A 27,136-nucleotide genomic window follows, 5' to 3' on the forward strand; every position below is an offset into this window, starting at 1 on the left:
TAATTCATCATCCCATAGAAGACCGACTCAGGAACAACTACTCAATTTTAATCACAACTATTCACTCAACTAAACACTAATCATCTCCATTAACATTGCTGACAACAATTACTCCCCACATTTTTCTTTAAAAAAAATTACTCCCCACTAATGAGAATTACTCTCGACTAAGGCAGTAACTATGAGGGGTTGAGCACATTACTCAAGTAAACACATACTCCTAGCAAACTATGAGCACATTGCTCTCTCTTTGCATCTCCCCAAGACAGGTTCTTGCACTTGCTTAAATTCTACAGAGTGTTGTTCTGTTTCTATTCGGTGCCGAGACTTCATCAAGAAAGGGAAGGAATGAAACACACGATATTCGGGAAGGTGGCCATATAACTTGTTCCATACGTTACAGATCTGCGTAAGTTTGTTTTATTTTGTTGCTCATTCAATCCTATTCAATTTGTTACACAAAATGCTCAAAACTAAACCCTAACAAACAATGATGGCATGGTTTATGCTAGTTGCTACACATTTTCTGTTGGAAAGTGAGAGAGGAATTGTTGTGTCTGACAAGCCACTGTCCTGAAGTAAAAATTTCCGTAGGCTCCGGTGCAAATCCTAACTGTCATTTTTTAAAGAAAGAGTATGGAAATATGACTTGTTATTCACAATGATATTCAGGGGATTATATACAACTTACTCCACTAATCAACTGCCTAAAATTAGGAGCTAATCATGTACATAATATATTGTCCCTAATTAGAAGATAGAGCTGAGATATATACTATACAGAATCCCATATTCATAGGAGAGAAATATGTTATTCCTAATTACAAAAGATGCAATTGTGAATTATCCTAATATGCAATTGTGAATTATCCTAATAGTTTTGCTTCCAAGGTTAACACAGCCAGCGGTCTAACTCGTGGACTTGAGGTAGAACGCCTTGGAGCCTTACAAAACAATTACCCAGAAAGAATTGGAGTAGAAGAGTAGTGGACTAATAGTATAGCCAAGAAAAGAGGAAGGTAATTTTCTTGCCGCCAGTATGAGGTTTGGATGCCCCCTTCATCTAGAAAAAGCAATTTTCTATATTCGTTCTAGAATATTACACCATAAATGGCAGTAAAGGCAAAATATTATGAGCTTTAATTCCATTAATGCAGCCAATTGCAAGATCGAAGGCCAAATATGTGGTAGATTTCTTAATATAGAGAAAGGCAACATGAATACAATATAAATGAGAAAAGGAATGTCAACGGAGAGGAAATATTATTGCCATTATCAACATCTTCTCAAACCCACAAAACATTTTCTTTATATCGTCTGTTAGTATATCTTTGAGTTGTTTCTGCCAACTCCTTCATAAAGCATTTCTGTAAGAAACACAGTCCAATCTCTTCATCAAGTAGAACTTTTTACTTTTGATAAGTCAGAGAACAAAAAAGTAAGAACTATTCTAAGTTGTATCATTTTGATGTGCTGTTATAACATTGCAAAAGATGCCATGCTTTATTGTTTTTTTGTTTCTATTACTTCCTACGCACCCCAAATCTTATGTTATGATTTTTATTACAAATTTGTTGGTGATGATGCACAATGACTGATGCAGGCATTTTGCTAATGAGTAAGAAGCGGAAAATTGGTGGATTTGGCAAAACACTCATGTCTGATAACGTAAGCAGACAATGGGGGATGCAAAGTTCTGAAGTTAGAGCTGCATTACAGTACCTCCGAAGTTTGGAATCAGACTCAACCGGTCCAAATATGTTTTCGAGGCACAAAGTTGATGGGGAAGGTAGACTTCAACATTTGTTCTGGTGCGATGGTGATGGTCGTTTTGATTATAAACTTTTTGGTGATGTGGTGGCTCTTGACACTACTTATGTGAAGAGTAAGTACAAGTATCCGCTAGTGGTGTTTTCTGGGGTTAACCACCACATCCGCACAACAATATTTGCTAGTGCAATTATAGCTGATGAGACTGAAGAAACATATGTGTGGTTGTTTGAACAGTTCAAGGAAGCCATGGGAGTTAAATCACCTGAGCTAGTTATTGCAAATGATGACATAGCTTTGAATAATGCTATTGGTAGAGTATTTCCAAATGCTTACCACAGATTATGTGCTCAACACCTCTTACATAATGCAAGTAGCAAAATTAGAAACCCAATGATGACTGCACAGTTCAAAAAACTTATGTTGTCTGATTGCATGGTTAGTGAATTCGATCGTGAATGGCATCAAATGGTTACCCGATTTGGCCTTGAAGACCATAGTTGGGTTAGAGACATGTACGAGAGAAGGAAGATGTGGGCAACTGCATTTATTCGAGGTAGATGTTTTGTTGGTTTTAAGGCTACTTCTCGATGTGTGGGGCTGTATGTAAAATTTGGGAGGTTGACACCTTTTTGCTGTCTTAATATGGTAGGCTTTTTGCAACAATATCATCATCATTGCCTTGATGAGTATCGATACAAGGAAATAGATATAGAGTATAAATCAGTGTTTGGCAAACCGGTTCTGCAAACAAGGTTATCATTGGAGAGGTCTGCATCTAGGGTGTTCAGTAGGGAGGTCTTCATGTTATTTCGTCCCATGCTTGAAAGTGTAGGCACAATGAAAGTTATTTATTACTGCAATGATGTACCCTCATCAGCATTGATTTACAAAGTGTCTAAATATGACCAACCAGGTAGGGAGTGGCATGTGCATTATGATCCGCCAACCTCCCAGTTGACATGTACTTGTCAGAGGATGGAAAATTATGGAATTCCATGTGATCACATAGTTCACGTGATGGTTTATCTAGACATAGCTGAGATGCCAACATCTTTAGTGCTAAAGAGATGGTCCAAGCTTGCAAAGAAAATTGGCAAAGGGACCTGTGATGAAGGTGGTTTGATTTGTCGCTCAAATGATGATTTTAATGATACAGTAGAGATAGTTAGGGATCAAATTGATATATTGGAAGATGACGATGCTGTTAATTACAGCAACAATAACTTGAACATTAAGTTGAACGATAGCTCTGTAAGTGGTGTTAATGCCAACTCAACTAATTGTCATTATAATGTTATCTATGGCTGAAAAAAAATTTGAGGCTATCAAGGTTATAATTAATTTTACATTGTGCAGGATGAATGTGGGGCCTCTTTTTTATCGGAAGATGATGATGAGGTTAGTTTCAGCAACCGTGACTAGAACATTATCTTGGACGTTAGCTCTGCAAGTAGTATTAATGCCAACACATTCTATTGTCTTTATAATGTTATCTATGACTGGAAAAAAAATATAGTATTTGAGGCTATCATTCTACTGAAGTGATGTTTAATTTTATTGTGCAGGATTTGTCTGATGTGAATGATGGTTCATCTTTTTCATCGGAAGATGATGATGAGGTTAGTTTCAGCAATTGTGACTGGGACATCATCTTGGACGTTAGCTCTGCAAGTAGTGTTAATGCCAACACATTCTATTGTCCTTATAATGTTATCTATGACTGGAAAAAAAATAGTATTTGAGGCTATCAAAGTGATGTTTAATTTTATTATGCAGGATGAGTCAGATGTGAATGATGGTCCATCTTTTTCCTCAGAAGATAATGATGAGGTTAGTTTCAGCAACCGTGACTGGAACATTATCTTGGACGTTAGCTCTGCAAATAGTGTTAATGCCAACACATTCTTTTGTCCTTATAATGTTAATTATGACTGGAAAAAATTGTATTTGAGGCTATCAAAGTGATGCTTAATTTTATTGTGCAGGATGAGTCTGAAGTGAATGATGGTCCATCTTTTAAGAGGCGAGCTCAAAATAATGTGGATGGCAAATGGTGAAGTTATGCTATGGTTATCTGAAACTCTTTTTGTTTGTTAGGGAGGTTGATCTTGATGTATACCATTTTGGGCATTGAATCCTTCAGTGAATTTATCTCATGGTGTTTAGTTTTGGTGGCAATTAGTTAAAACTCAGTCTGTTCTGTGAATGGCAATGTTTTTTGTTTGAGCTGTGGACTTTATGGCCATGTTGACACTTTGTACACCTGCAAGGATGTGTTGTCCCTTTTATTTCTACTGTAACATCTAACCAGCCAGGACTGGCCAAATTGTTTTTGTTAATGACAATGAATGTTTGACGATGTATGTGTGATGCCTAGTTTTTAGAGCTTATTGCTTAGTCTGGTCACCACATTTCCCATTAAATTGCACTGAAAGTTCTGTATCACTTTTCCTCATTCTTCCTTTTGCTAAATTCCTGTAGTTTCAAGACACGTTACTGAACTGTGCAAGATTATATTACTCTTTTAGGCACCCTTTCCATTTGTATGACCTAACCAACATACTTGACACATCTCAAGTGTTTCTTAAACAAAACTGTTCCTTTCACAGTTGATACTTTTTGAGACTTCCATTCTTTTTAATTGTTATCTATCTAAAAATTCAGATACCCTTTTGTTTACTTTGTGTCACCAAATTGGAATTCTCTATGCATTGTTTGAAATGTGTAATTGTGGATACTCAGGCAAATGGCCATACCGTTATTTTAATTATGACATGTCCAGTTTCTATTTCTGTTTGTTTCTTTTCTCATATGAAGTAAATGGAGATGGTGTCTATTTAGTTTAGACCAGAGTTTTGAAAATGACCATGATAGGCATATCATAGGGCTGTTTTCCATTGGAATTTTAGCTTGCTTGTTCCTTGCTTTGCTCCACATAGTACAGGCATAATTCTGAGGTGAGGTTTTCCTAGGCATATCATGACATGACACTACTGTTTTATGACAAGGTAACCAAGAACACATTTGGAAGAGTTTATTTGAGCTTAGCTTATAAAAATACAGCCATCAGTTTTCCCTGGTGAAAATATTGACAAGCTTTGAGTAATGTTACAAAAAATTCTACATGTAGTGCATCACCGAGAATTTCATTCCTCAATGATGCTATTTACCCGGCGTCTATTACCCCGGCTGTTTCGGTGCCGGTTGTTGTGACCTTTCTCCTTTTTCTCTTCTTCTTTAGCTTTGATTTCATCACAGTCATTTTCTGCTAGTTTGAGTGAATATTCTTCACTCGGAACCACATAAACAAAATGGCCAACTGGGATATCATTCAGTTTCATCAGAGGGTCTAAGCTCTTAACCACGGTTCGCATGGTGGGCCTGCTCTTGTCATGATGGCTTAGACATTGATAAGCCAGAGCTGCTACCTTTCTAGCCCCTTCAGTTGAGTACTGATCCTCAAGCCTTGGATCCATTATTCTTTCAAGTTTATGGTAATCTTTCAATAGAGGCCTAGCCCATTCCACCAAATCTTTTTCTCTGGTGGCTCGTTTCATGTCCACAGATCTTCTTCCTGTGAGAAGCTCCAAAAGAACAACTCCAAAGCTATACACATCGCTCATGGTTGTCAAACGGCCTAATTAAGGAGGAAAGACAAGGTATATTGAGTTAATTGAAGAACTTGTTTTCTAGAATAATTTTTTTGCGCTAAAGGGGTTGTTTTGAATTTGGTTAATTTTGAGAAGAATGAATACCAGTCATGATATACTCAGGAGCAGCATAACCATGGGTACCCATCACACTAGTTGTAATGTATGAATGATCTTTATCTGGTCCATCTATTGCTAAACCAAAATCTGAGAGCTTGGCATTGTGATCCTGAAAGAAACACAAAGAGTATAAACATGTTAGTTTGTGTTGTTTTTAATTAATTTGCAGATAATGCTCATTGTTTAGATTGAGGAAACAAAGGGTAGTTAATGACTGAGGACTTACAACATCCAAAAGAATGTTTGAGGCTTTAACATCTCTGTATATGACTGGCTTCTCTTCTTCATGAAGGAAAGCAAGTCCTTTTGCAGCCCCAATTGCTATTTTGATTCTTGTTAGCCAAGGCAAGGTTGCTAAATAACCTGCATTTTGGAATGATAACAGTCTTTTGTAAGAAAGTTTGGCTTTTGTTTCGTTTTTCTTTCATAATGAGAGACAATTTGGAGAAAAACATGCATGCACCTTTGAAAAGCTTTTCCTCTAGATTGCCTCGCTCCATGTATTCATACACAAGAAGCCAGTGCTCATCTTCACAGCAGTAGCCAATTAAATTGACCAGATGACAATGCTTCAACTGCCCCAGAAAGATGACTTCAGCCTGTGCAGTGTAAAAAACATTAGACAATGTCATCACTGGAAAAATACAGAACAATATGGGTAGTAGTAATGCTCACCAACCACTCCCTGTGGCCTTGATTTCCATCCAGGTTTAAGGCCTTAACTGCTACTGTCTGAGCAACAAGTGTAGGCTTAAGCTTGTCATCAATAAACCCTTTATATACCTTCCCAAACCCACCTTCCCCAAGAAAGTTGGATTTGCTGAAGTTGTGTGTAATCTCTGTGAGCTCCTGGTAAGTGAAAATATGAAGATTTGATCCCACTAGAGAGTTGGATAAATCACTCATGATGGAGAGTAATGAATAATCTGATAAATCACTCACATCAGAGAGGGAGACTCTCCTAGAAGATGTCTTTTTGGAAACTATGTTTGGGGTTTCCAAGGATGAGTGCTTGTCCATAAAACAGCCAGGTACCAAGGATCTCCATTGAAGTTTCATTGAGGGCATTTTTCTGATATGAGTAGTTTCGAAAGCTTTATCAGTATCTGAAGAATCAGTTTAGAAAGCTCAGCTTTTATAGGTTACAAGACCAAGGATTCAAAGTTTTGAGGTAATTTTTTAAGGACTTTGACAAAGGAGCCTGAAAAAAAACTTATTAAGTGACTCCTTGTGATCCAAATTATGAATACTTTAATTCCACTAATGAAAACAACCTTAAAACCACACAATTATTTTACTCTGGAATTGAACAAGTGGCTCAAGAGGTACCAAAACCTTCAATTGTCAACCTTAATTTTTGCAAAACCACTAATATTGGCGGCTACCTGATAGGTTCGGTTAACATCTCAATTCTCATGTTTCTTGCCAATTAGGTCCATATAATTGGTAGAATAATCCTCACATTTAAGCTAACTTTTAGTGTATAGCAACTAAGTCTCGCCTATCTTTAAAATATTCTCAGTGTTTATCTTAGATTAATTTGTTGAGCGCTCTCATATATGCGTCACGCGTGAATGTCTGATCCTCCGCAGCCCTTGAGCTATTTTTTGGCAAAGCCTGAATTATGAGAGATTCCCTACTGGAATATATTACTTGTACACAACGATTAACATGTTGGGGTAGTAGGAAATGATCTCATCTTTTAAAATTTTATTCAGATGATGGATAAGCTTACTCAAATTCAGACTTTAATAAAAGGACACTACTGCATTTTTTTAGTCAACAATCTAGCTAGCATCTTGGTTGTAAAAAGTATATCAAGATCTTCTGATGAAAAGATTACAAAACCATGGTTCCTACCGTGGCCGAACCCAGTATTTCAAATCCTAATACCATTTAGGTACTTACAATTAATCCCCACTTGCTGATAGATAGAAAATTAAGGTTGACAACACAGCAAGCAAGCAAGCTCTGTTAGCAGTAAGATTTTATTCCAATTAAATTACAGCACATATGTATGGAAATCAATAAAAGTTCACATCTAAGATAATTTGCTTGTAGAGGAAAATGACCATGGGGTGGTCCCAGGTTAATGGAGTTGTTAGAAGCAATGCCTTTTAGTTGGAAATATGAACATAGGTAGGTGGGTAAGATTAGAAGGACGTGCAAGTATATCTATTTTTAACTTTAACAATTAGGGGTCTATTATGAGACACATTTGAGACAACGTAACGCATGTCAAAAGTTACATATAACATGTTAATTAGGCATAACTATCGGACATGGCGTTTCAAGAAGGGATGTATAAAAATATGATACAAAACTTCATCTTCATCGAGTTCGAAGAAACTGGCAGAGATTCCTTGTGTTTACGTATAAAATATATAAATATAAATATATTTAAAGGATCAATCTAGGGACTAAGATAAGGTTCTCTTGGCCTAGTTAAACTTAGTGATTTGCTTATGTGTTCTTAATACCTTCAAACACTCTATTTCGTTAGTGTTCAAATTAGATTAAATTGACGCTAAAATGTGCTTTGTCTTTTGGTGTTCAAGTTGAGCTGGAATAATGTGAGACGAATAACCCAAAGTTATCAGGTGATAACTTGGAAGATCAATGCTCTAGTGAGCACTGATAATAAAATTAAAAAACACAAATTATCCGGTGACAAGTTCAAGAATCATAATCCAAATAAAGAACTTATAGAACAATATATATAACTCATACTCCTACATTTGTTTTGCTGCGAGAGGAAAGTGATTTTGATTATAAATGCGCAACCAAAGTCGCGACAGACAACGTAAAAAATAATAAATAAATAGAATATGTATGGTAAAAGAATTGATATATGATATAGGAATAGTATGGAGTCCCCACCCATTTATTGAAACCCTCAACATAATTAGAAAATTTGTTTGCAACTAGAGTTCTAAATCTGAAAGTCATTTACGTGTGGAGAAGATTTAATTGAGTAAAGTCCATTAACTTAAAATATTATTTGTATCGTAGAGAAGATTTTGTTTTTCATGTTTTTATAATTTAATACTCACAAATGAAAGAAAAAAATTATTTACATGGAACCTTAAATGTTTTTTTATTTTAGGGTGTATGACGGGATTAAACCCAACGTACATGTTCCTTACGAAGGGACATCGTAGTTCTAAAGATTAAAAAAGAGGTTTTGGTTGGCGGGGGTGTCTTACTCTTAGGTATCTCTATTGAAGGGTTCAAGACGAATGTATTTAAAAAATTAAAAGAGAAATTTTGAAAAAGAATTTAATTTTTTAAAAAATAGAATTTATTTTAATAATGATATTTGTAAAAACATTATTTCTATAAGATATTTTGAATGTTTTCGAATTTTATATTTTTGTAATGCATAAAAGCATATTTTTTAATTTTTGTGATTAAGATTAAACACATTGACACATACAGAATATACACACACACAAAATCAACAAAAAAAACCCAAATATACACATTAAAAAAACACATTAGCAAAAAAAAAAAACTAAACCCAAATATACACATTAAATGCATAACAACGAATTCAATTTCCCACCCCACTCACTCAATTTCCCACCCCAACTAAATTTCTAAAATCCCATAATACCCTTTTCACTTCTAATTTCTCATCCCACTCTTCATCTTCTTCAATCAACTTTTTCTTCTAACTTCCCACCACTCCACCTTCTTCTTCACTCCCTCTCTTCCTCTCGCTCCCTTCAACCTCCCATTGCATAGGTATGCCATTCCCCCATCTTCTCCTCCATTTTCGTTCTGCCATGTTTTTTTCCCGAGATTTAAGTTTCTCCGGGTTCTAAATCCCGGAATGCTTTATTTAGTTTCTAGAATTTAGACCCCAAATATTTTAGGTTGTAAGTTTGTGTTTTTCGAGTTTTAGAACCCTGACGTACAAACATACGTTCCGGGATCTAGATCCCGGAATTACCATCGAATTTTGCTTCTTTCCGGGTTTTTATGTCTCGACAGTTCAAAAAATGTTCCGAAAAGTAGATCCCGGAAGATTTAACGCTGAAATTTAGCTTATTTCCGGGTTTTAGAAGCCGGATGGCAGTAAATAGTTTACGGGAATAAGATCTCGGATTGTTCAATGTTGTGATTTTAAATATTTCGGGTTTTATAACCCGGAAGACATTTACATAACTTCCGGGAATTAGATCCCGAATTGTTTTATGACGTAATTTAAAATATTCTCGGGTTTTAGAATCCGGAAGGGAACAAATAGGTTTCGTGATATAGATCTCGGAAAGTTGTAATGTTAAATATTTGATGTTTCCGGGTTCTATAACCCGGAATGCCTAATATAGGTTCCGGGAATAATAACCCGGAGTTACGTAATGTTGAAATTTTGAAATACTTCTCACTTAGATAATTTTTAATAATAATTGCTTATTTTGAATTTATATCATTATATGACATAATTAGATTATTTCAAGTATTCCATTATTATTTCAATAGTTAGATTCTTGTTTCCAAGTGTTAAACCAGAAAAACTATTTGTTTCCAGCTTTTATTTCCCAGAATACACTATTATTATCTCTTCCGAGTAGATAATTCCCATAAGAATTCGGGATCAAAAATCCAAAGATACCATCTTGGTTTCAAGAAATAATATCCCGCAACCTAGTCTCCGAGATTATAAAACGCGGAACCGAGGACATTGTGGACAATCCCCCCTATAAAGTGGAGTGGAAAATTGAACGAGGAGAGGGTGGGAAATTTAGTTCCCGCAAAACAAACACACAAAGAAATTCAGTAAACATATTGGGATCATAAAAAAAAAGTAAACATATTGGGCTTTTCGGCCCATCATGATCAACACTCACAATTTCACCCCAAGACAGCATACACAAAACGCATAGAAACAGAAACAGAGGGAGAAAGAAAGCTGAATCAGGAAAGTGAAGCAGAGAGATGGAGGGTTGAGGCTCCAAGAAGCCGTAGCTGGTGACTGGATCAGAGTTAGGGGTGGAAATAGGCCAGGCGGCTCGTCAGGGGCCTATGGCTTGGCTCGTTAGAGGCTCGGCTCAGCTCGGCTCGTTTATTAAAAAGGTCAAGCTTAGGCTTTTTTTAAAGCTTGTTTAACTAAAAAGGGCAGGCCCAAACTATTAAAAAAGCCTATTTGGCCTAACAGGCCGGCCTATTTATATATTATTTTTATTAATAATATAAATATAATATAATATAATAATATATTATTTGATTTTTTAAAACTGATGTATAGTTTAGTATAAAAGAAAACCCCAAGTCCCTACCCTAACCTAGATTAGAAACGTTCCAGACATATTCAATGATACAGATTTAGTTTTTGAAATGCAATGATACAGGTTTTTTTATTTGAAAAGAAAGTGCAATGATATATAAAAGGCTTATTAGCCCGCCAGCCTATTCTTTTGATAAAATTGTCTGTTAAATAGGCTTTTAAGCAGGCTTGTAGGCCAGGCCAGACTTTAGAAAAGGTCAGGCCAAGCCACAAAATTTGGCCTATTGATAGGCCACAGGCCAGGCTTGGGCCTTGGAAAGATAATGCAGGCCAGGCCTAGGCCACGCAAAGCTTGGCTCGGCTCGGCCTATTTCCACCCCTAATCAGAGTTCAGCTGGGTGGCGGTGGCTGAGATGGCTACCGGTTTGATTTTGGTCCCTCCTTCATCTTCATCTTCCTCTTTCTCTGTTATGTTTATGGCTTAGGAAAAATTGAGGTTTTGTTGGTTATGTTTAAAATGTAATCCGAAGATGCTACTCCTGCTACTAGTGAGTATGAATGGTCCTTTTCATTGGACCTCTCCCCGTTGTTACAGTGTGTATGTATAGAGGTTTTGGGGCCTAAGGCAAAAATGTTGAAGTGATGAAAAGAAATTCTTTTTTAGAGAAGAAACAATGAGTGAAGAACAAACTTATATAATACTATATTATATATATAAGTGATTAAAAATCTAAATGTTATGAGTGACACAATTTAATATTTTTAGTTTTTGAAATGTATAAACAACATCTATTTTATTTATTAAATTTTCGGAAAAATGTGAATTTGCCAATACAAAATAATACTACTAATTTTGTCATGAAAACTTCTTGCTCATACTTGAGCCATTTTTATTAATAATATTACTTTCATTTTCAAAAAAAAATAATACTACTAATAATAATATATCTTATATAGTATATACATACAAAATATTTTTGAGGCCTTATATATTTTAGGGGGCCTTAGGCAGTTGCCTACTTTTCCTAGCCGGGACACGGCCTTGTTCACATGCCCTAGTCTATGCAATCTTTGGCTTGTGGCATGTTGTCAAAACTTTGTTCTGCTCCCAGCAAACTCATTTTAAATGAAAACTAACTTTGTCTCTTTCCATGAATGTCACGGTTCTATACAAAAATATAGGGTGCACATGGTCAATAACATCCTACAAACTCTTCCTACCCAGACTGTTCTAATAACAAAAGTATGAATTGAATTGAGTAAACGGGTCTAAATGAATTTCTTAAATCTAATTATATTCGGTTAGATATTGAATTTAAGAATAACTTCATTCAAACTAACCTCATACCTATTATATTTTTTTTTTTTGAAAGCGAAATGTATATTATTAATAATAAAGCCTGAGCCTAAAATATGACCCAAGATTGAAGGAAGTACAAGATGTCCAAGAAAGATCATTACAATAGCAAAGGTGCAAATTGAAAGTGCACAAACCCACCACCAACCCACAGAATGGCATATAACAGAATCCCAAGAAGGAGCCTCATTAAAACCTTGCTAGGAAAAACCCAATGGGATAAAAACCTAACAAGGAAAAAGAGTACCACCAACATGGGAAAACCAAACTGCAACTAAACCAAAACTAATTAACAAGCTCGAATTTAATGCTGACGCTGTAGATATTCCTTTGCAGAGTAGCAGACTTGAAATAGTCATCAATAAAACAAACTCCAAAACCAAACAGCAAAATCACATAAACCAAACATGAGCGGTTTGCATCAGCAAGACAGCAAGGAAAAACATCAATGATAGGATAGCACCGTCAACAACAACATAGCAACGACAGCAACAGCAATATCAGCAACAACAGCAGCAGAATAGATATCTACGACAGCAGAGAAAACATGACAGCAACAGCAGCAACAGCATAGCAACGACAGCAACAGAAATACCAGTAACAGCAGCAGCAAAACAGAAATCAGCAACAGCAACTAAGACAGCAATAACATCAGCAGCAAACAGCAACGACAACAACAGCGATATCAGCAACAGCAGCAACATCAACGACAAAATTAACATCAGCACCAGCATACATCAACAATAAAAACAGCAAGCTCCTAACAGCAATTAGCAAATTTCGATATCTCAGCAAAACAGCAGCTGGAAAAATATGCAGCAGCCCCAAAACGTTTCTCATAACCTCTTCAGACAACAGCCAACGATCCAGGCGAGACACAGCCCCTCATTGCGGCTTGAGAACCAAGTATACTCTCCATTGGTCAGAGGCAAATCCAGTAAGTTACTATCCTGCACAAACTGTTGGAAGGATAAATCTCCCGCATCTAAAACACCTCTTGAAGACCGTTCAGATCCAAGCAGAACTACATTAAAATCACCTCCAAGACACACCAAACCACCATGGCGCATAACACGTTGCATAAGAGCCTCAAAACATTATCTGCGTTCCGCCTCGGAATGAGGGCCATAGACATTTTCTACCAATACTGTATTATCAAGATTAGGAAGTTTCACAGTCATAAGAATAAACCATGTTTCAACTGCCACTGACAAGACCTGCAGATAACTCTCCCGCCACAAACACATCAGTCCCCCCGTTGAGCCAACAGAGGAAGATTCAGCATGCTGCATATTCAAGCTTTGAGACCAAGAAGCTAATGTACGCTGCCTTTGTTCATTTAATTTAGTCTCCTGTAACAACACAAGTTCTGGTTTCAATTGCATCACTGCCTTTTTGACTGCCTCTCTTTTTGTTCTATCTCCAAGCCCACGAACGTTCCAAGTCGTGACATATTAAATGAGATGGGGATGATTTTGACGAATCTGAGCCTCTAAACCACGAAGCATCAAAGCTTCTGATCCTCGCGGTTTCAGCCCCAATTGTTTACCAAGTAACCAGGTTCTCTGAGCTCGAGTTGTCACCCCGTCTTCACCCTGCACTGGCTCTAAGAAATCAACTGGGAGAGCTATCGGTTTATTTTTACTCCCCTTTGGACGTCCCCGCTGAGAACTCTTTTTGGAGGAATTTGTTGTTGGTTTTTCTGCCTGTATCGGAGTCACAGAGGCGTTAACAGCAAATGGACCAACCTGATGCGTGATGGGGAAGCACGGTGGAGAGTGCGTTTGAGGAGAAGAAGCAAGGCGTGCTGTTGCTTGAGGATTTGCTCGCTGCCTGATTATCTGATGAGGTGTTTTACGTACAAAGATATCAGTTATTCCACGTGCCTCAGAAGCTGGAGAATTTGCAGAAGTTGCTGCTAGGCCATAAAACCCGTTTTCTTTAGTTGTCATGAAAGGCAAACATGGCTCAACCCTTTTAATTTGAGTAAACACACACGGGTCCCGCTTTAAAGAATTAAGAGAACAATCAAAAACTAATTTCTGGTTCAAATCTTGAGTATCAAAGGAATATCCTGTAACTGAAAATCCCTTCTCCTTATTTTGAACCGAATTAGCTAAGATTTGGCTAGCATTTAAACAGATATCTTCTGTTTTTAAATTATTTCTCCACATATTAATCTCCTGTAACGTGTATCTTGATTCAACCAGCACCTGTAACTGTTCCTCACGCTTCTCACGTGAAATAATAGCTGTCTCCGTTTGAATTTTTGCCTTGCTGTTTGAATTTGAAAATCCTTGAATCTGCGGTATCCCTTCCGTCGCCGGCACCTCTCCCTCCGCCGTCAAGGAATTGCGCTCCTCCACACAAACAATTGGCTGCGCTTGGACATGCTCCTCCACCCAAACCTGCAAACCCTCTGCAGCACCATCCCTGAATGCTTCATCCTCTTCATCGGTCCCTACATCAACCACCGATTCATAGTCATTTGCATCAGGTTTTGATGCACCAGTGAAAACCATATCTGCTTCCCGTTCCTTCTCATCCATGCTGCTTTCATCATTGCATTCTTCATCCTCTGAGTTGTAGATTTTGACCGGTGTCGATGGCATAGCTTCTACAACCCCATAATCATATACTGTCGGGTCCTTCTCAACCAAAACAATACAGGTTGTACCATTAACATCAACCGCCATGGTAAAACTGTGCAAAATTGGATGATGCATCCGAACCAAAATTCGTGCAAAGTCAGCTCTGTGGTGTAACAAAGTGGCAGTATCAGACATTACATATGTCCCTAGCCTGTTCCCAACAGAGGTGAAAAAGGATTCAGTCCATAATCCCAACGGAACCTGCCACATACGAATCCATACAAGCTGAGCCACGCCAAATGAAAGCACAGTACAAGGCTGTACATCGTATAACTTCTGCTCTAAAAAGAAACTGCACTCTGCAATTGTCTCCTCCATGTCTTCCTTAGTTTCAAATTCCAGAATAACTGCATCTGCACCCAATGGAATCAGTCGAAAATTAAACAAACCAATTTGCCTGAATTGCTCCTGTAAAATTTCCACAGGCATAGACAGCAGAGTGCGTGCCTTTGCACACCTATTGACCCATTCTACATCTAAATCAGCGCCAACAAGACGCAGCTGACATTCAGTAGGTTGCTTAACAGCACCTTGCATCTGCCCAGAAACATCCTTATTTATTTGGAGAGGCTCTTGAACTGTCTCATGTTGCTTTGCTTTCGGTCTCCAAATTTTCCTTTTGGTTTCAACCTTATTATTTCCTGATGAAGGCACCCCAGGCGATCGTGGCGGGCGTTGTATATTTGCTTTCTGGACCACAAGGTAATTTCCATCTAATCTCTGACCACGGAACATCCGAATCGCCTTCCATGCCTCATCGTCGCTGTTGAATCGCAAGAAGCCAAAACGAAAGCGTCGATGATATTTCTTCTTCTGCTGAATGAATACAGAATGGAGTTTCCCAGCCTTCGCAAAAGTGGTCTGCAATTTCTGATACGTCATCCTGTCTCCCAGGCCATCCACAAAAACTGAAAAGGATATATGTTGTGGCTTGAATCGTTGTGATGCATTGTTTACGGGTTCGCTGTTTTGTTGCTCAGATTCGTGCCCTGGATGTGTGGTCCTTGGATCACCCTTGTTCTCATACAATGTCTGTTTCCATTTCGACTTGTACCTCTCTGATCTGCCACCTTCATGTTGCCACTGTCTTGCTCGAAATCCTCCCTTATCTGTTTGATTGTTATGCCATCGGTCACTGTTGGTTCCCCATGAATAATAAGGCTGCCGCCAACCTTGACCCAGTTCATAATTATTCCCCGCTTGTCTCACCGGCCGCTGCCATCGCGCCGGCGTCCAGTTCATAATTATTCACTTACTATACTGATTAACACCCCACCAATCAAATAAAAACATACAAATATAGAGCTTAACTATAATAAAGAAGAAATTGAAACTAAACATGCATCCTTTCTAAATATGATGATGACCTCATACCTATTATATAATAGTAAATTTTTAATACTTTTTTTAAAAAAATTCCCGGTTAATAAATACTAAATGTAGGGCGGCACATGGGGTCAGACTAATCAGTATCCGAACCGATAAAAATTATTTGGGTTGGATTTCGTGAATTTTCACCTATAAACCCGAACCAACTCAATCCGACAATCTTTGGGTTGGTTTGGATGGACTAATTGGATCACTATATTAAAATAAAAATAAATTTGCGTGAATTTTCACCTACAAACCCGAACCAACCCAATCCGACAATTTTTGGGTTGGTTTTGATGGACTAATTGGATCACTATATTAAAATAAAAATAAATCTGTAATATTTAAAAATATTAAAAAAACAAGTACTCCAAGTCTCCAACATGCAATTACATCATAAGTGCATAACTACCGTCTACACACATCTATACAACAACACATAAGTAAACAAGTACTCCAAGTCTTTAAAAGTGACAAGTAATTACAAGCAAATAAGTCTCAAGTCTCCTAAAAATCACTCTAGTAGTAAAACTCCAAGTCTCCATAAATCACATACCCTACTAGTAGGTTAGTTAAAATTAAAACAATTACAAATATATATTAAATAATATATTATTATTATATGATTGGATTTCGGGTTGGGTTGAATGGATTATTATGGAATACGATATCCGATCAAAATATGATTGGATCGTAGTAAAATCCATCTGACGAACCTGTTTGCCCAATCTAACCCGTATTTTTACATTGGATCGGGTGGAGTTAGATGATTTCATTGGGTTGACCCGACCCATGTGCACCCCTAACTAAATGTTAGTTTTCCGAAGTAGAAAAAAATACTAAATGTTTGTTTAAAAAATATATTAAATGTAAAATTGTAAATTAAAAATTACTTGAAAATAATGTCCTGAAAACCGGACCGATCACTGAACCGATCAAGGCACTGGTTAACCGGGGTTGAACCGTTTGTGCTTAAATAGACTTTTAAATTACTTAAATATATTTACTTCTTAAAAAACATTAATCTCATGCATTATCATTATGATAAATAAAGATTTATATTAACATTTCTAATGTAAAAAAAATTAATTGACCATTGTATTTAAGTAAATCTAAGCTGATATACGAAAAATAATAGATATTTTTATAAACAAAGAGTTTAGTTTAGTTACTGTACACTGAAAATGTAACAAAGTTTTACACAATTATCCAATCAAAATTAATCATTTATCATGTAATAATTAAATTTAAATTTCAAAAAGAAAAAAAAGAGATGTGATTAGACAATGGTATAAAAATATTACACTGTCATTGCATTATAATTAAAATCATGAATAAATTATATTTTTTAACGTATAAATAAATGGTACTTACATTTTCATATGTGACAAATCAAAAGGTGATTGCTAATTAATTGTATATAATAATTTAATAGGATGAAACTTTTATTTCAAGCATTCAATTGGTGTAGTGGCAATGGGTGCGGTTAAATTCTCCAAGGTCATGGGTTCAATTCATTACTAGCACATTTTTAATTGATTTTTTCTCTAAATTAATTAAACCGTTGACTGGCCGGATTTGACCGATTTTCTCGATTCTTATCCGGTTTACCGGTCCAACTACCGGTTCAATTAACATCCGTTTACATGTGTCAACCGAACCAGCCAACAACACGGTTCTCGGTCAGTCCAGTCCGGCTTTCAGAACACTGCTTGAAAATACTCAAATTTTAAACTCTAAACTTTTCTCAATCCTACTTTAAAGGTGTTGTTATTTTGAGTTGGAGATTGTTTGATAGATTGTACTTCTAGTCCCTAATCTATCATAAATGTGTAATTTTTCTTTCTTATGATTAAAATGAGAAAATTTAATCTCATGTTCCAAATTGTGAAAATTGGATCTAACCGTTAAGTTGTCATCCGATTTCAGGCAGACGTCGCCGACGTGGCCTCATTAATTGATGTGGCTTTACCAGGTTGTTCACTTGAATGTCAAATAAGTAAATAAAAAAAATTAATTAAATTTTTTAAAAAAGTCCAAAAACATTATAAAAAAAAACTAACTGAACACTAACATTTAAAACTCCTAAATCCACCCAAACAATATGTCTTCCACCATGTTCCAATATGTTTGAGTGTAAGTTGTAGAGATGGAAATTGTTAGAGTGGATAATGAATGGAAATTAGGATCCTTATGCGTTTGAAAAATCGGAGAAAGGAAAGTCATGTGTAACACCCGACTTTCAGGGGTCATAAATTGTAATCTGCTAAAGAAAATGAAATGATTTTCATGAAGCAGGTTACTATTTGTGACCCATGAAAGTAGGGGTGCTACATTATGGTATCAAAGCCGACCTCTCCTGGTACACGGTGTGGTTCGGGGACGAACCAAGCAGAAACTGGTGGGCCTGTGGCACCCGGGGCCAACGAGGGCGGGGAGTGATCGTTGGGGCAGTGAGACACAAACAAGGAGCGGCTCCTAGCGAGCTTCTAGGCGGAGGGACACATGAATGAGCTGATCTCGCACGTGAACAAGAGGTATTGTGAAAATATATAGGTATGAGATCATACAGTTGAGGAGGACATAAAAGTTTTGATGGGTACTACTCATGACAACAAGATGCATTTCTTTTCGGGAGGCCAACTCATGAAAACTTCAATGTTAATTGTGTTTTCCTTGGAGTAATATTGGGATGGGTGAGCTTTTGGAAAGTTTTTGCCAGAATTGTGTGAGTGGGGACAAAATACACTGAAAAGACTCGTGTCGTTATCGTGAGGTCAGTCGTCAAGTCGAGATGTTACATCGTGAAAAAACATACAATAAATAGTGCCCAAAAGTATTCCGCCTAAGGACGGCCAGAAAAATGGCAAATGTCGTGAATTTTCCTTGATGTGCGTGAAAGTAGATATAGTGCATACTTTCAAGTTTAAAATAGGGTTAAAAACTATAACCGTCCCTGAACTTTGAGCGAGTTTTGAAAACCGTCCCTCGCCGGAAAATTATCTGAAAACCGTCCTCGGACTTTTAAAAACAAATTTGACCCGTCCCTCCGGCCACCATAGGTCCGGCCACCGTGCTTATGTGTGGGCTGAGCTCCTACGTGTCAGTCCACCTCAATTAATGAATCCTACGTGTAATTTTTTTAATTTAAAATAAAAAATTCCCAAATTATCTAACCCTAAATCCCTAAATCAACACAAAATCAAAACACCCAATCTAAGTCTTTTTCCCCAATTTCTGATGATTTAGGGTTCCATTGGTTCTTCTTCTCCCATCTTCTGCAACCTCGTATTCTTCCTATGGCAGAAGGGGAACTGGGCAGATCAAGAGACAGTTCTCTTCTTTCCTCTTCCAAAACCACGACCTCCACCACCCCTCCGACAGAGCCTCGATCAGCTCCGCGTCCGCACCGGCTCTCGCGTGGCACACGGCGGCGCGGATGGAGGCAGTGTGGTGGCTGCAATCGGCGCACAAGGAGTACCCAGATCAATCCCATTTCAGGAGGAATTAGAGTTAGGGTTTCGAGATTGGGAATTGTAGAGGATTCGATTGGGCATGTGGAATTGCAGAGTTAGAGAACCCTGATTCGAATTGGGTTGCAGAAATGGGTTTCCAGAGGAGTATATTTTGGCTTTTTCGATTCAAACCAAAGCTGTGAACTTTCCTTTTCTTCTGGGTTTGTTCTTAGTTTTTTTTTCTCTTCCTGTGAAGTTAGCTTTTTGCTTGATTCTGGAAATAATTGATTATGGGCTTTGATTCAAATTATACCTGTAACCTGCTTTCATACACAGAAGAAATAGAACTGAAGATGTTTTAGAAAGAATCGATGAAGATGAAGATGAAGATGAAATAGAAATGGATGCTGAAGGTGTTTCTGGAATTTTCTTTTTTCTGCTTCAGTAAGAAATGTCCTGGAAATTTGATGAAGATGAAAGTTTAATTAGAATTAATGAAATTTAATTAGTTAATTAGGATTTGGAAATGATTAAATTTAATTGGAAAAGAAAAAAAAAATCCAACTAGATTCATTAATTGATGTGGCAGTGTCACATAGGATCGTTAATGACAAATAAGCACAGTGGCCGGACTTATGGTGGCCGGAGGGACGGGCCAAATTTGTTTTTAAAAGTCCGAGGACGGTTTTCAGATAATTTTCCGGCGAGGGACGGTTTTCAAAACTCGCTCAAAGTTCAGGGACGGTTATAGTTTTTAACCCTTTAAAATATTTATATAACTGAGTTAAAATAGTAATTATATAAATATTGGTAAGAGTTATGGTACATATGTGTTGAATGAAGAGATCCAGGGTTCAAATCTTGCAGGATGCAATTTATCTTTCTAACGTGAAAAAAATGTAATTATATAAATATTACTCTCACTTTTTCCTTTTATTTTCTCTTCTTTATTCATCAATCCAAACTAAAATCACCTCATTTTTCTTTTATATTCTTCTGTTATATCTCTTCTTCTTATATTTCTTCCATTCATTTTTTAGCTCTGCATCCAAACAGAGCATAAATGACTTTTACAAGAGAGCAAAACACTCACTTTATTCAATCTTATTTTTTGTTACAATGGAAAACTACTCACTTTATTCAATTTATCGAATATTAGTTATTTCCACTATTATAACATAAAGTCAAAGCCATTTTCCACTATCTACAAGCCACCTTCCACTCAGCCGGGAGTTGATATCTATCACCACCCCATTCACCCTATTTTCACCCTTCCCTTTAAAGTAGTAATTTTCTAAAATGTATTATGTTTCATTATTTATCAAATTCTATAACTTGATATACCTTTTCGTTATTAACGTCCAATAATTTACACTTAGTACATTAAAAATCAAAGCTACTTTCAAATTCTTATTTTCGGTACAACTTTTGGTGATCTACCCTCCATATAATCGAGTTTCAGGAACTTAGTTAGAATAATATTAGGTTTCCGAAAATCTGACAATGTATTTTTAACATATCAAAATTTAAGATTTAGTAGCTCATCTACCATATTTTGAAAAACTCCATATAGTATGTATTCAAAGAGATGAATATTTAAAACCCAATAGAGGAAGATTGGAAGGATGTACAGGTCGGGTTTGTTAGGTTTTCTTCTCTAAGGTGGATCTCAGGCAATCAAGCTTCTCAACGGGTTTCGCCTAGGTGATGCGTCCCTTTCTGTGGCTCTGGCGAGGTTTCCACGATCTGATTTGGTTCAGCATGGAGACCAGAGACCTGTAGAGGGTGTTGTTGCTACTACTAGAGCAGATGAAGATCAGTCAACGCTAGTTTTCTCCGAAGCTGAAGACTTGATGCTCTTTTCTCTTGATAGAAGTTGTTCGCCAGTTCTTGGGATTTCCCTTTGTTTCTATTTCCTGAAATTTTTGGTTGTCATCTGTCTGCTTCTCCTGCTTGTTTTGAGCCATCTGCTGCCTCTCCCTCTTTGGGGGTTGTTCTGGATCTTGAGTTTGTGGAGGTGCTTGATGTTCCAATTAAGTCACCTGTACAACAGGATGTTGTGAAAATCCCTAAGCCTAGGGGTAGGCCAAAGAAGGTTGTGGTAGCTGGAAGTACGAAGCAGAGCCACCTTGTTAGCTGTTCTGAGACAATGGACGTCAGCGTTTCAAAGGTGACAGAGAAAGAGCTGATGGTGTTGCCAAATGGGCTCTCTCAGTCCTTTGGCATCTTGACTCGGGCGTGGAGTGCTATCTTGATGGGGAAACACCTAGGCATGCATTATGATTGCTCAGACAATTACGCAGAGTCTGAGATTGCAGCTCAAATCACTGCGCGCTTGACATCTTAGCTGTGACTTAGGGCGTCTTGGTGTTGGGTCTTTGTCGGCTTCTGGAGATCTTTGTGGGACTTTTGGATGTTCTCTAAGCGCCGGTCTTGCTTAGGCATTTCGGTCCTTGGTTCAAGTTGTTTTTCTTGGATGGTTCTTTTCATGGTTGAGGTTACTATCTGATGCTGTTTTTTGTTCCCCTTTTGAGGAGGGTGTATGTCCTAACTATTTCCTCTATCTTATATCAATCTAATTTTTGCTTTCGAAAAAAAAAACCCCCAAAAACTAAAGGGGGTAGAGAGTTGATGGGATGAGAATGTTGAGACTATTTTACATAGATAAAATACTTTTAGATGTTACTTATAATTTCAGGTAACCTTTTTTATTCACAGTTTTATGGTAAATCGCCACTATGATTCGCGATTTAACTTCTTCTTTTTTCAAAATATCCCGTTTTGGTGGCAACAACACTTAATAATTTTTTTGTATGTCTCTAAGCGATGAAAATTAAATTTGTCACAAAATTCTAGTGAATAAAAAAAATAGCAATGCCGCTAAGCAAATCCTCTCAACTCATTTTTAATTATTCACCCGAACTTTGTGACGTCGCTAAGCAAATCCTCTCAACTCATTTTTAATTATTCCCTAGAACCCTTGTGACAGATTAAACTTTTGTCACAAATAATATTAAATAATATTACATTGCTAAGTACTTAATGATAGAAGAGTTATTTTTCTGCGTTTTGACAATAGTATTTTTTCTTTTTCTTCACTAGGATTTTATGACTGATATCTTTTTAGTCGCTAAAAGAGACGAGAAAAATAAAAAAGTTATTAAGCGTTATCATTATTGGAAGGGACAATTTAAAAAAAAATTGAAATCCACAATCATAATAGCGATTTACCCCAAGGGTGTAAATAAAAAAACTATCCAAATCTGTAAATAACATCTAAAAGACATAAAAAAAGTCGAATGTTGGAGAGAAAAAGACATAAAAAAAACAAAGGTGCTTCATGTGGTACCTTAAATCAGATCAATGTGTGGTACCTAAATGACGTGTACCAATCAATATAAATGCCCTGATTGAGTCAGTATTCATATATTTGTATTAATATTATCATCTACAGGGGTAGCTCACTTGGTTGAGTTAAGGGTAGAAATATGTGTTGGAGATAGAGGTCCAGGGTTCGGACCCTAAGGATGAGCATTTGTAATTACTAACAACTTACCACTAACATTTGTCTATTAAAAAAATCATAATAAGTCTCGATAGTCAAAACTCTATCACACATAATAATAATCTACTAAATCACTTAATGTGATTATCATACTCGAAATAATTTATAAGTACCAAAATATTCACTAAAAATAAAAACCAATCCAACTAGAACAATTATATCTTGGTCAAGGAACTGGTCCAAACCAAACCGTGTGTACATGGTGAGAATATAAACTCCCTATCAGCCTATAGCAGTTATCTAGCCAAAATTAGTTCAGGCCTAGAAACTAGAAAGTATGGTGTGACACCAAAGAAAAGAAAAGAGTGCAGTTTCAACAAAATGGTAACTGCCAGAGAGCGCAGGGGAAAAAGCATGACAGAAAAAGGTTGGGAAAACGAATGAAAGAGAGTGACTAGACACACGGCGTACCCTCTTCCGCTATGACCTGACCGCTTGCTCTATCTTGTCAACTCCTCAAGTCTCGTGCTTGTCAAACAGAACCAGACATACGACCCTTTTCTTTTCAATATAGAAGAGCTCTGTACTTCTTCTCTGAAGAGAGAGTGGTTTTTTGAGAGTTCATCAAGAAAGGGTAGGAAGGAAAGAAGGTGAAGGCTCCAACAGCTTGTTCCATACGTTGATCCGCGTAAGTTTTTTTTATTTTATTTTGTTGCTCTACTCAAAACCCCTGACAAACAATGTACCTCCAATGTTGTTTTCTTGAAGGAATGTTGAATCTTACATATCCGTCTGAAACTCTAAACACTTCATAAAGCATTTCTAAAGAAACACAGCACCATCTCTTCATCAAATATAACTTCTTACTTTTGGTTAGTCAGAGAACAAAAAAGTTTAAACTATTCAAGGTGTATAAGTTTGATGTACTGTTATAACTTCTTACATTGCAAATAATGTCATGCTTTATTGTATCTTATGTTCCAAACTTTATTACAAATTTGTTGGTGATGATGTACAATGGCTGATGCAGACATTTTGATAATGAGTTTCAAGCGGAAAGTTGGTCGTAGCAATCCCTGTAGTTTTAGTTATGGGTTCTTCCCAAGCCCATCACATGTGTTTCGAAAGCCTGAATTTGCCATACCATACGTGTCTAATAGCAGACAGAGGTGGATGCACGGTTCTGAAGTTAGAGCTGCATTAAAGTACCTTCGTGGGTTGGAATCAAATGGTGCACAAATGTTTTGGAGGCACAAAGTTGATGGGGAAGGGAAACTCCAGCATTTGTTCTGGTGCGACGGTGAGAGCCGCTTTGATTACAAACAATTTGGTGATGTGCTGGCTCTTGACACTACTTACGGCAAGAGTGATAAGTACTTGTATCCTGTAGTGGTTTTCTCAGGGGTTAACCACCACATCCACACAACCGTATTTGCAAGCGCGATTATTGCTGATGAGACTGAAGAAACATTTGTTTGGTTGTTCGAACAGTTCAAGGTAGCAATGGAAGCTAAATCACCGGGGTTAGTCATTACCAGTGGTGATGCAGCATTGGAGAATGCTATTAGTAGAGTATTTCCAAATGCTCGCCACAGATTATGTTCTCAAGTCATACTACGCAATGCAAGTAGCAAAGTTAGAAACCCAAAGATGACTGCACAGTTGAAAGACCTTATGTTGTCTGATTATGAGGTGAGCGAATTCAATAGTAAGTGGGATGAAATGGTTGCTCAATTTGGCCTTGAAGACCATAGTTGGGTTAGAGACATGTATAAGGAAAGGAAGATGTGGGCCACTGCGTGTATTCGCGGTAGATGTTTTGTTGGTTATAAGGCTAGTTCTCGATGTGAGGGGTTTTATAATAAATTTGGGACGTTGGCACGTTCTTGTCATAATTTGGTTGATTTTTTGCAACACTTTCATCATTGCTTTGATGAGTTTCGATTCAAGGAACTAGAAGCCGACTTCCAATCGGGGCATGGTGAAGAGGTTTTGCTAACATTGTTCAAACCATTGGAGAGGTCTGCTTCTAGGGTGTTCACAAGGGAGGCCTTCAGGCTATTTCGCACTGTGCTTGAAAGGGCATACACAATAATAGTTGATTTTGATTGTAAACAGTTATCAACACAATCCATTTACAAAGTGCGTGAATATGGTCAACCAAGAAGCGAGTGGCGTGTGTCATTTTCCCAGCCAACCCTCCAATTTAGATGTTCTTGTTTTGGGATGGAAACTGTTGGAATTCCATGTGCTCACATAGTTAAATTGATGATTTTTCTAGACATGGTTGAGATGCCAATTTCTTTGGTGCGAAAGAGATGGACCAAGTCTGCCAAGGAAATTGTCGAAGGCACCTTTGAAGAAGGTGATGGAACCTGTATTTCATTGGAAGATGATGATGAGGTTAGTTTCAACAACTGTGACTGGAACATTAGATTGATCTGACTCTATGAAAAAAAAATTGAGGCTATCAAGGTGATAATTAATTTTACATTGTGCAGGATGACATTGGACCTTCATTGGAAGATGACAATGAGGTCAATTTCAGCAACTTTAGGCGGAGGATTTTAGTGATCTCTGACTCTGTGAGTGGTGTTAATGAATTGTCAACACATTCTTTGGTCATTATAATGTTATCTATGACTGGGAAAAATAATTGAGGCTATCAAGGTGATTTTTAATTTGAATGTGCAGGATGAATCTGATGTGAATGATGGTCCACCTTATAAAAGGCGTGCTCATGGATAACGAATGGTGATTTAGGATGCCGGTTTCCAGTTACCATCAGCATCTGTCAGAGATCTATGGTTTCTTCAACAATGTTATAGTATTTAATGGTCATATTAGCACTTGTCAAAATGGTAAGAAAGAATCCAGTAGTTTAGTGAAGGCATGATATGGTTATCTGAAACTATTTTTTGGTTAGGGAGTTCGATCTTGATTAATACCATTTTGGGCATTGAATCCTTCACTGAATTTATTCCATGTTGTTAAGTTTTGGTGGCAATTAGTTGAAACTTCAAGTGTGTTCTCTGAATGGCAATGCTTTTTGTTTGAGCTGTAGATTTCATGGCCACGTTGACACTTTGTAAACCTGCAAGGATGTGTTGTCCCTTTCATTAGTATTTTATTTTAGTGTAACCACTAACCAGCCAGGAAATGGCAAAATTATTATGGTTAATGTTAATGAATATTTAAGGATGTATGTTTTATTTCGGGTTTACTTTCCATCATTGACTTGATGCTTAGTTTACAACTCCATAAACTCAATTCAGAAATTCATCCACCTAGCAATTTGTCCACTCATTCCCAACACCTTTCAAAGTCTCATTACCCTCATAAAAAACAAATCCAGAAAAAGAGGGAGCAGACTATCTTTCTTTGAAACTATGATAGAGCTCATAGTTTGATCTGATTTTCTTTGGACCATGTAATCTTAGACATGAGTGCATCACTTTGGATAATAACAAATTAAGGTCAATCACCAACTAACTAGGTACCTCATTTTTAATCTTTTGAAGCTTCTGACATCTTAGGTTACATGCTAATATTGTCTTTTGAAACTGATCCTAAATTTTAGTAGACATAACATTGACAATCCATGTTATGTAATTTTGTCAGAGTATAATGTTATTAGATGCATAAGTAACAATATTCACCCATCTCCTTCGGTTTCCCTGGTCTGGTGAAAACATTGACAAGCTGATCCAAAATCATTATTGATCAACCATTCAGCCTTCAGCACTCAGGATTTTGGTCAATATAATGCAAATGCCTTGCCAAGTTGGTTCAGACTGCAGAAAGCATTTATCAAATGCTTGTAGGTTTTTACTATTTGGAACTATTTTCTTGAAACACATCATTGTAAAGACTCTTAGCTTCATCAACTCTTTTAATCTTGCAGTAGCCTTCAATCTGAATGTTATGGCTCCAAACATTAGGTGCAATCAAATAATTTTCCAATCAAATAATTTTCTTGCCTCATCAAGATGCTGCCTTTTGCATAAATAATCTAACTTGATAT

At 37.0% G+C, this 27,136-nt stretch overlaps 3 protein-coding genes across 4 annotated transcripts; 2 read left to right on the forward strand and 1 right to left on the reverse strand.

The window, feature by feature from the left end:
- Positions 1–1,590: 1,590 nt before the first annotated feature.
- On the forward strand, positions 1,591–3,515 carry LOC130744589 (protein FAR1-RELATED SEQUENCE 5-like). The gene is made up of 3 exons (XM_057596760.1): positions 1,591–3,024; positions 3,130–3,171; positions 3,339–3,515. Exons 1-3 carry the CDS (start codon positions 1,591–1,593, stop codon positions 3,513–3,515), a joined length of 1,653 nt encoding a protein of 550 aa, XP_057452743.1.
- Positions 3,516–4,706: 1,191 nt separating this feature from the next.
- Positions 4,707–6,651, reverse strand: LOC130742369 (serine/threonine-protein kinase RIPK-like). Of its 2 annotated transcripts, XM_057594471.1 has the most exons (6): positions 6,486–6,651; positions 6,219–6,392; positions 6,007–6,142; positions 5,770–5,906; positions 5,529–5,652; positions 4,707–5,410 (listed from the first exon to the last, which is right to left on the reverse strand). In XM_057594471.1, exons 1-6 carry the CDS (start codon positions 6,609–6,611, stop codon positions 4,920–4,922), a joined length of 1,188 nt encoding a protein of 395 aa, XP_057450454.1. In that variant the 5' UTR covers positions 6,612–6,651; the 3' UTR covers positions 4,707–4,919. The 2 variants fall into 2 exon arrangements, with proteins under 2 accessions (XP_057450454.1, XP_057450453.1); XM_057594470.1 differs by having other exon boundaries at positions 6,219–6,651.
- Positions 6,652–24,129: 17,478 nt separating this feature from the next.
- LOC130744590 (protein FAR1-RELATED SEQUENCE 5-like) lies at positions 24,130–25,860 on the forward strand. Its single transcript, XM_057596761.1, has 3 exons — positions 24,130–25,515; positions 25,614–25,697; positions 25,807–25,860. Exons 1-3 carry the CDS (start codon positions 24,130–24,132, stop codon positions 25,858–25,860), a joined length of 1,524 nt encoding a protein of 507 aa, XP_057452744.1.
- Positions 25,861–27,136: the final 1,276 nt, after the last annotated feature.

This window comes from Lotus japonicus, chromosome 3 (assembly GCF_012489685.1).
Source record: "Lotus japonicus ecotype B-129 chromosome 3, LjGifu_v1.2".
Lineage (NCBI taxonomy): Eukaryota > Viridiplantae > Streptophyta > Magnoliopsida > Fabales > Fabaceae > Lotus > Lotus japonicus.

What these genes read in the sequence shown, in the direction of transcription:
- LOC130742369 (XM_057594470.1), bottom strand. Translation starts at nt 6,611, where the DNA reads ATGCCCTCAATGAAACTTCAATGGAGATCCTTGGTACCTGGCTGTTTT. An exon ending in AAGGCCACAGGGAGTGGTTG is followed by an intron (nt 6,143 to 6,218) that starts GTGAGCATTACT and finishes TACACTGCACAG; the next exon opens with GCTGAAGTCATCTTTCTGGG. An exon ending in TCCTGAGTATATCATGACTG is followed by an intron (nt 5,411 to 5,528) that starts GTATTCATTCTT and finishes CTCCTTAATTAG; the next exon opens with GCCGTTTGACAACCATGAGC.
- LOC130744590 (XM_057596761.1), top strand. Translation starts at nt 24,130, where the DNA reads ATGGCTGATGCAGACATTTTGATAATGAGTTTCAAGCGGAAAGTTGGT. An exon ending in CATTGGAAGATGATGATGAG is followed by an intron (nt 25,516 to 25,613) that starts GTTAGTTTCAAC and finishes TACATTGTGCAG; the next exon opens with GATGACATTGGACCTTCATT. An exon ending in TTTTAGTGATCTCTGACTCT is followed by an intron (nt 25,698 to 25,806) that starts GTGAGTGGTGTT and finishes TTGAATGTGCAG; the next exon opens with GATGAATCTGATGTGAATGA.
- LOC130744589 (XM_057596760.1), top strand. Translation starts at nt 1,591, where the DNA reads ATGACTGATGCAGGCATTTTGCTAATGAGTAAGAAGCGGAAAATTGGT. An exon ending in TTAAGTTGAACGATAGCTCT is followed by an intron (nt 3,025 to 3,129) that starts GTAAGTGGTGTT and finishes TACATTGTGCAG; the next exon opens with GATGAATGTGGGGCCTCTTT. An exon ending in TATCGGAAGATGATGATGAG is followed by an intron (nt 3,172 to 3,338) that starts GTTAGTTTCAGC and finishes TTTATTGTGCAG; the next exon opens with GATTTGTCTGATGTGAATGA.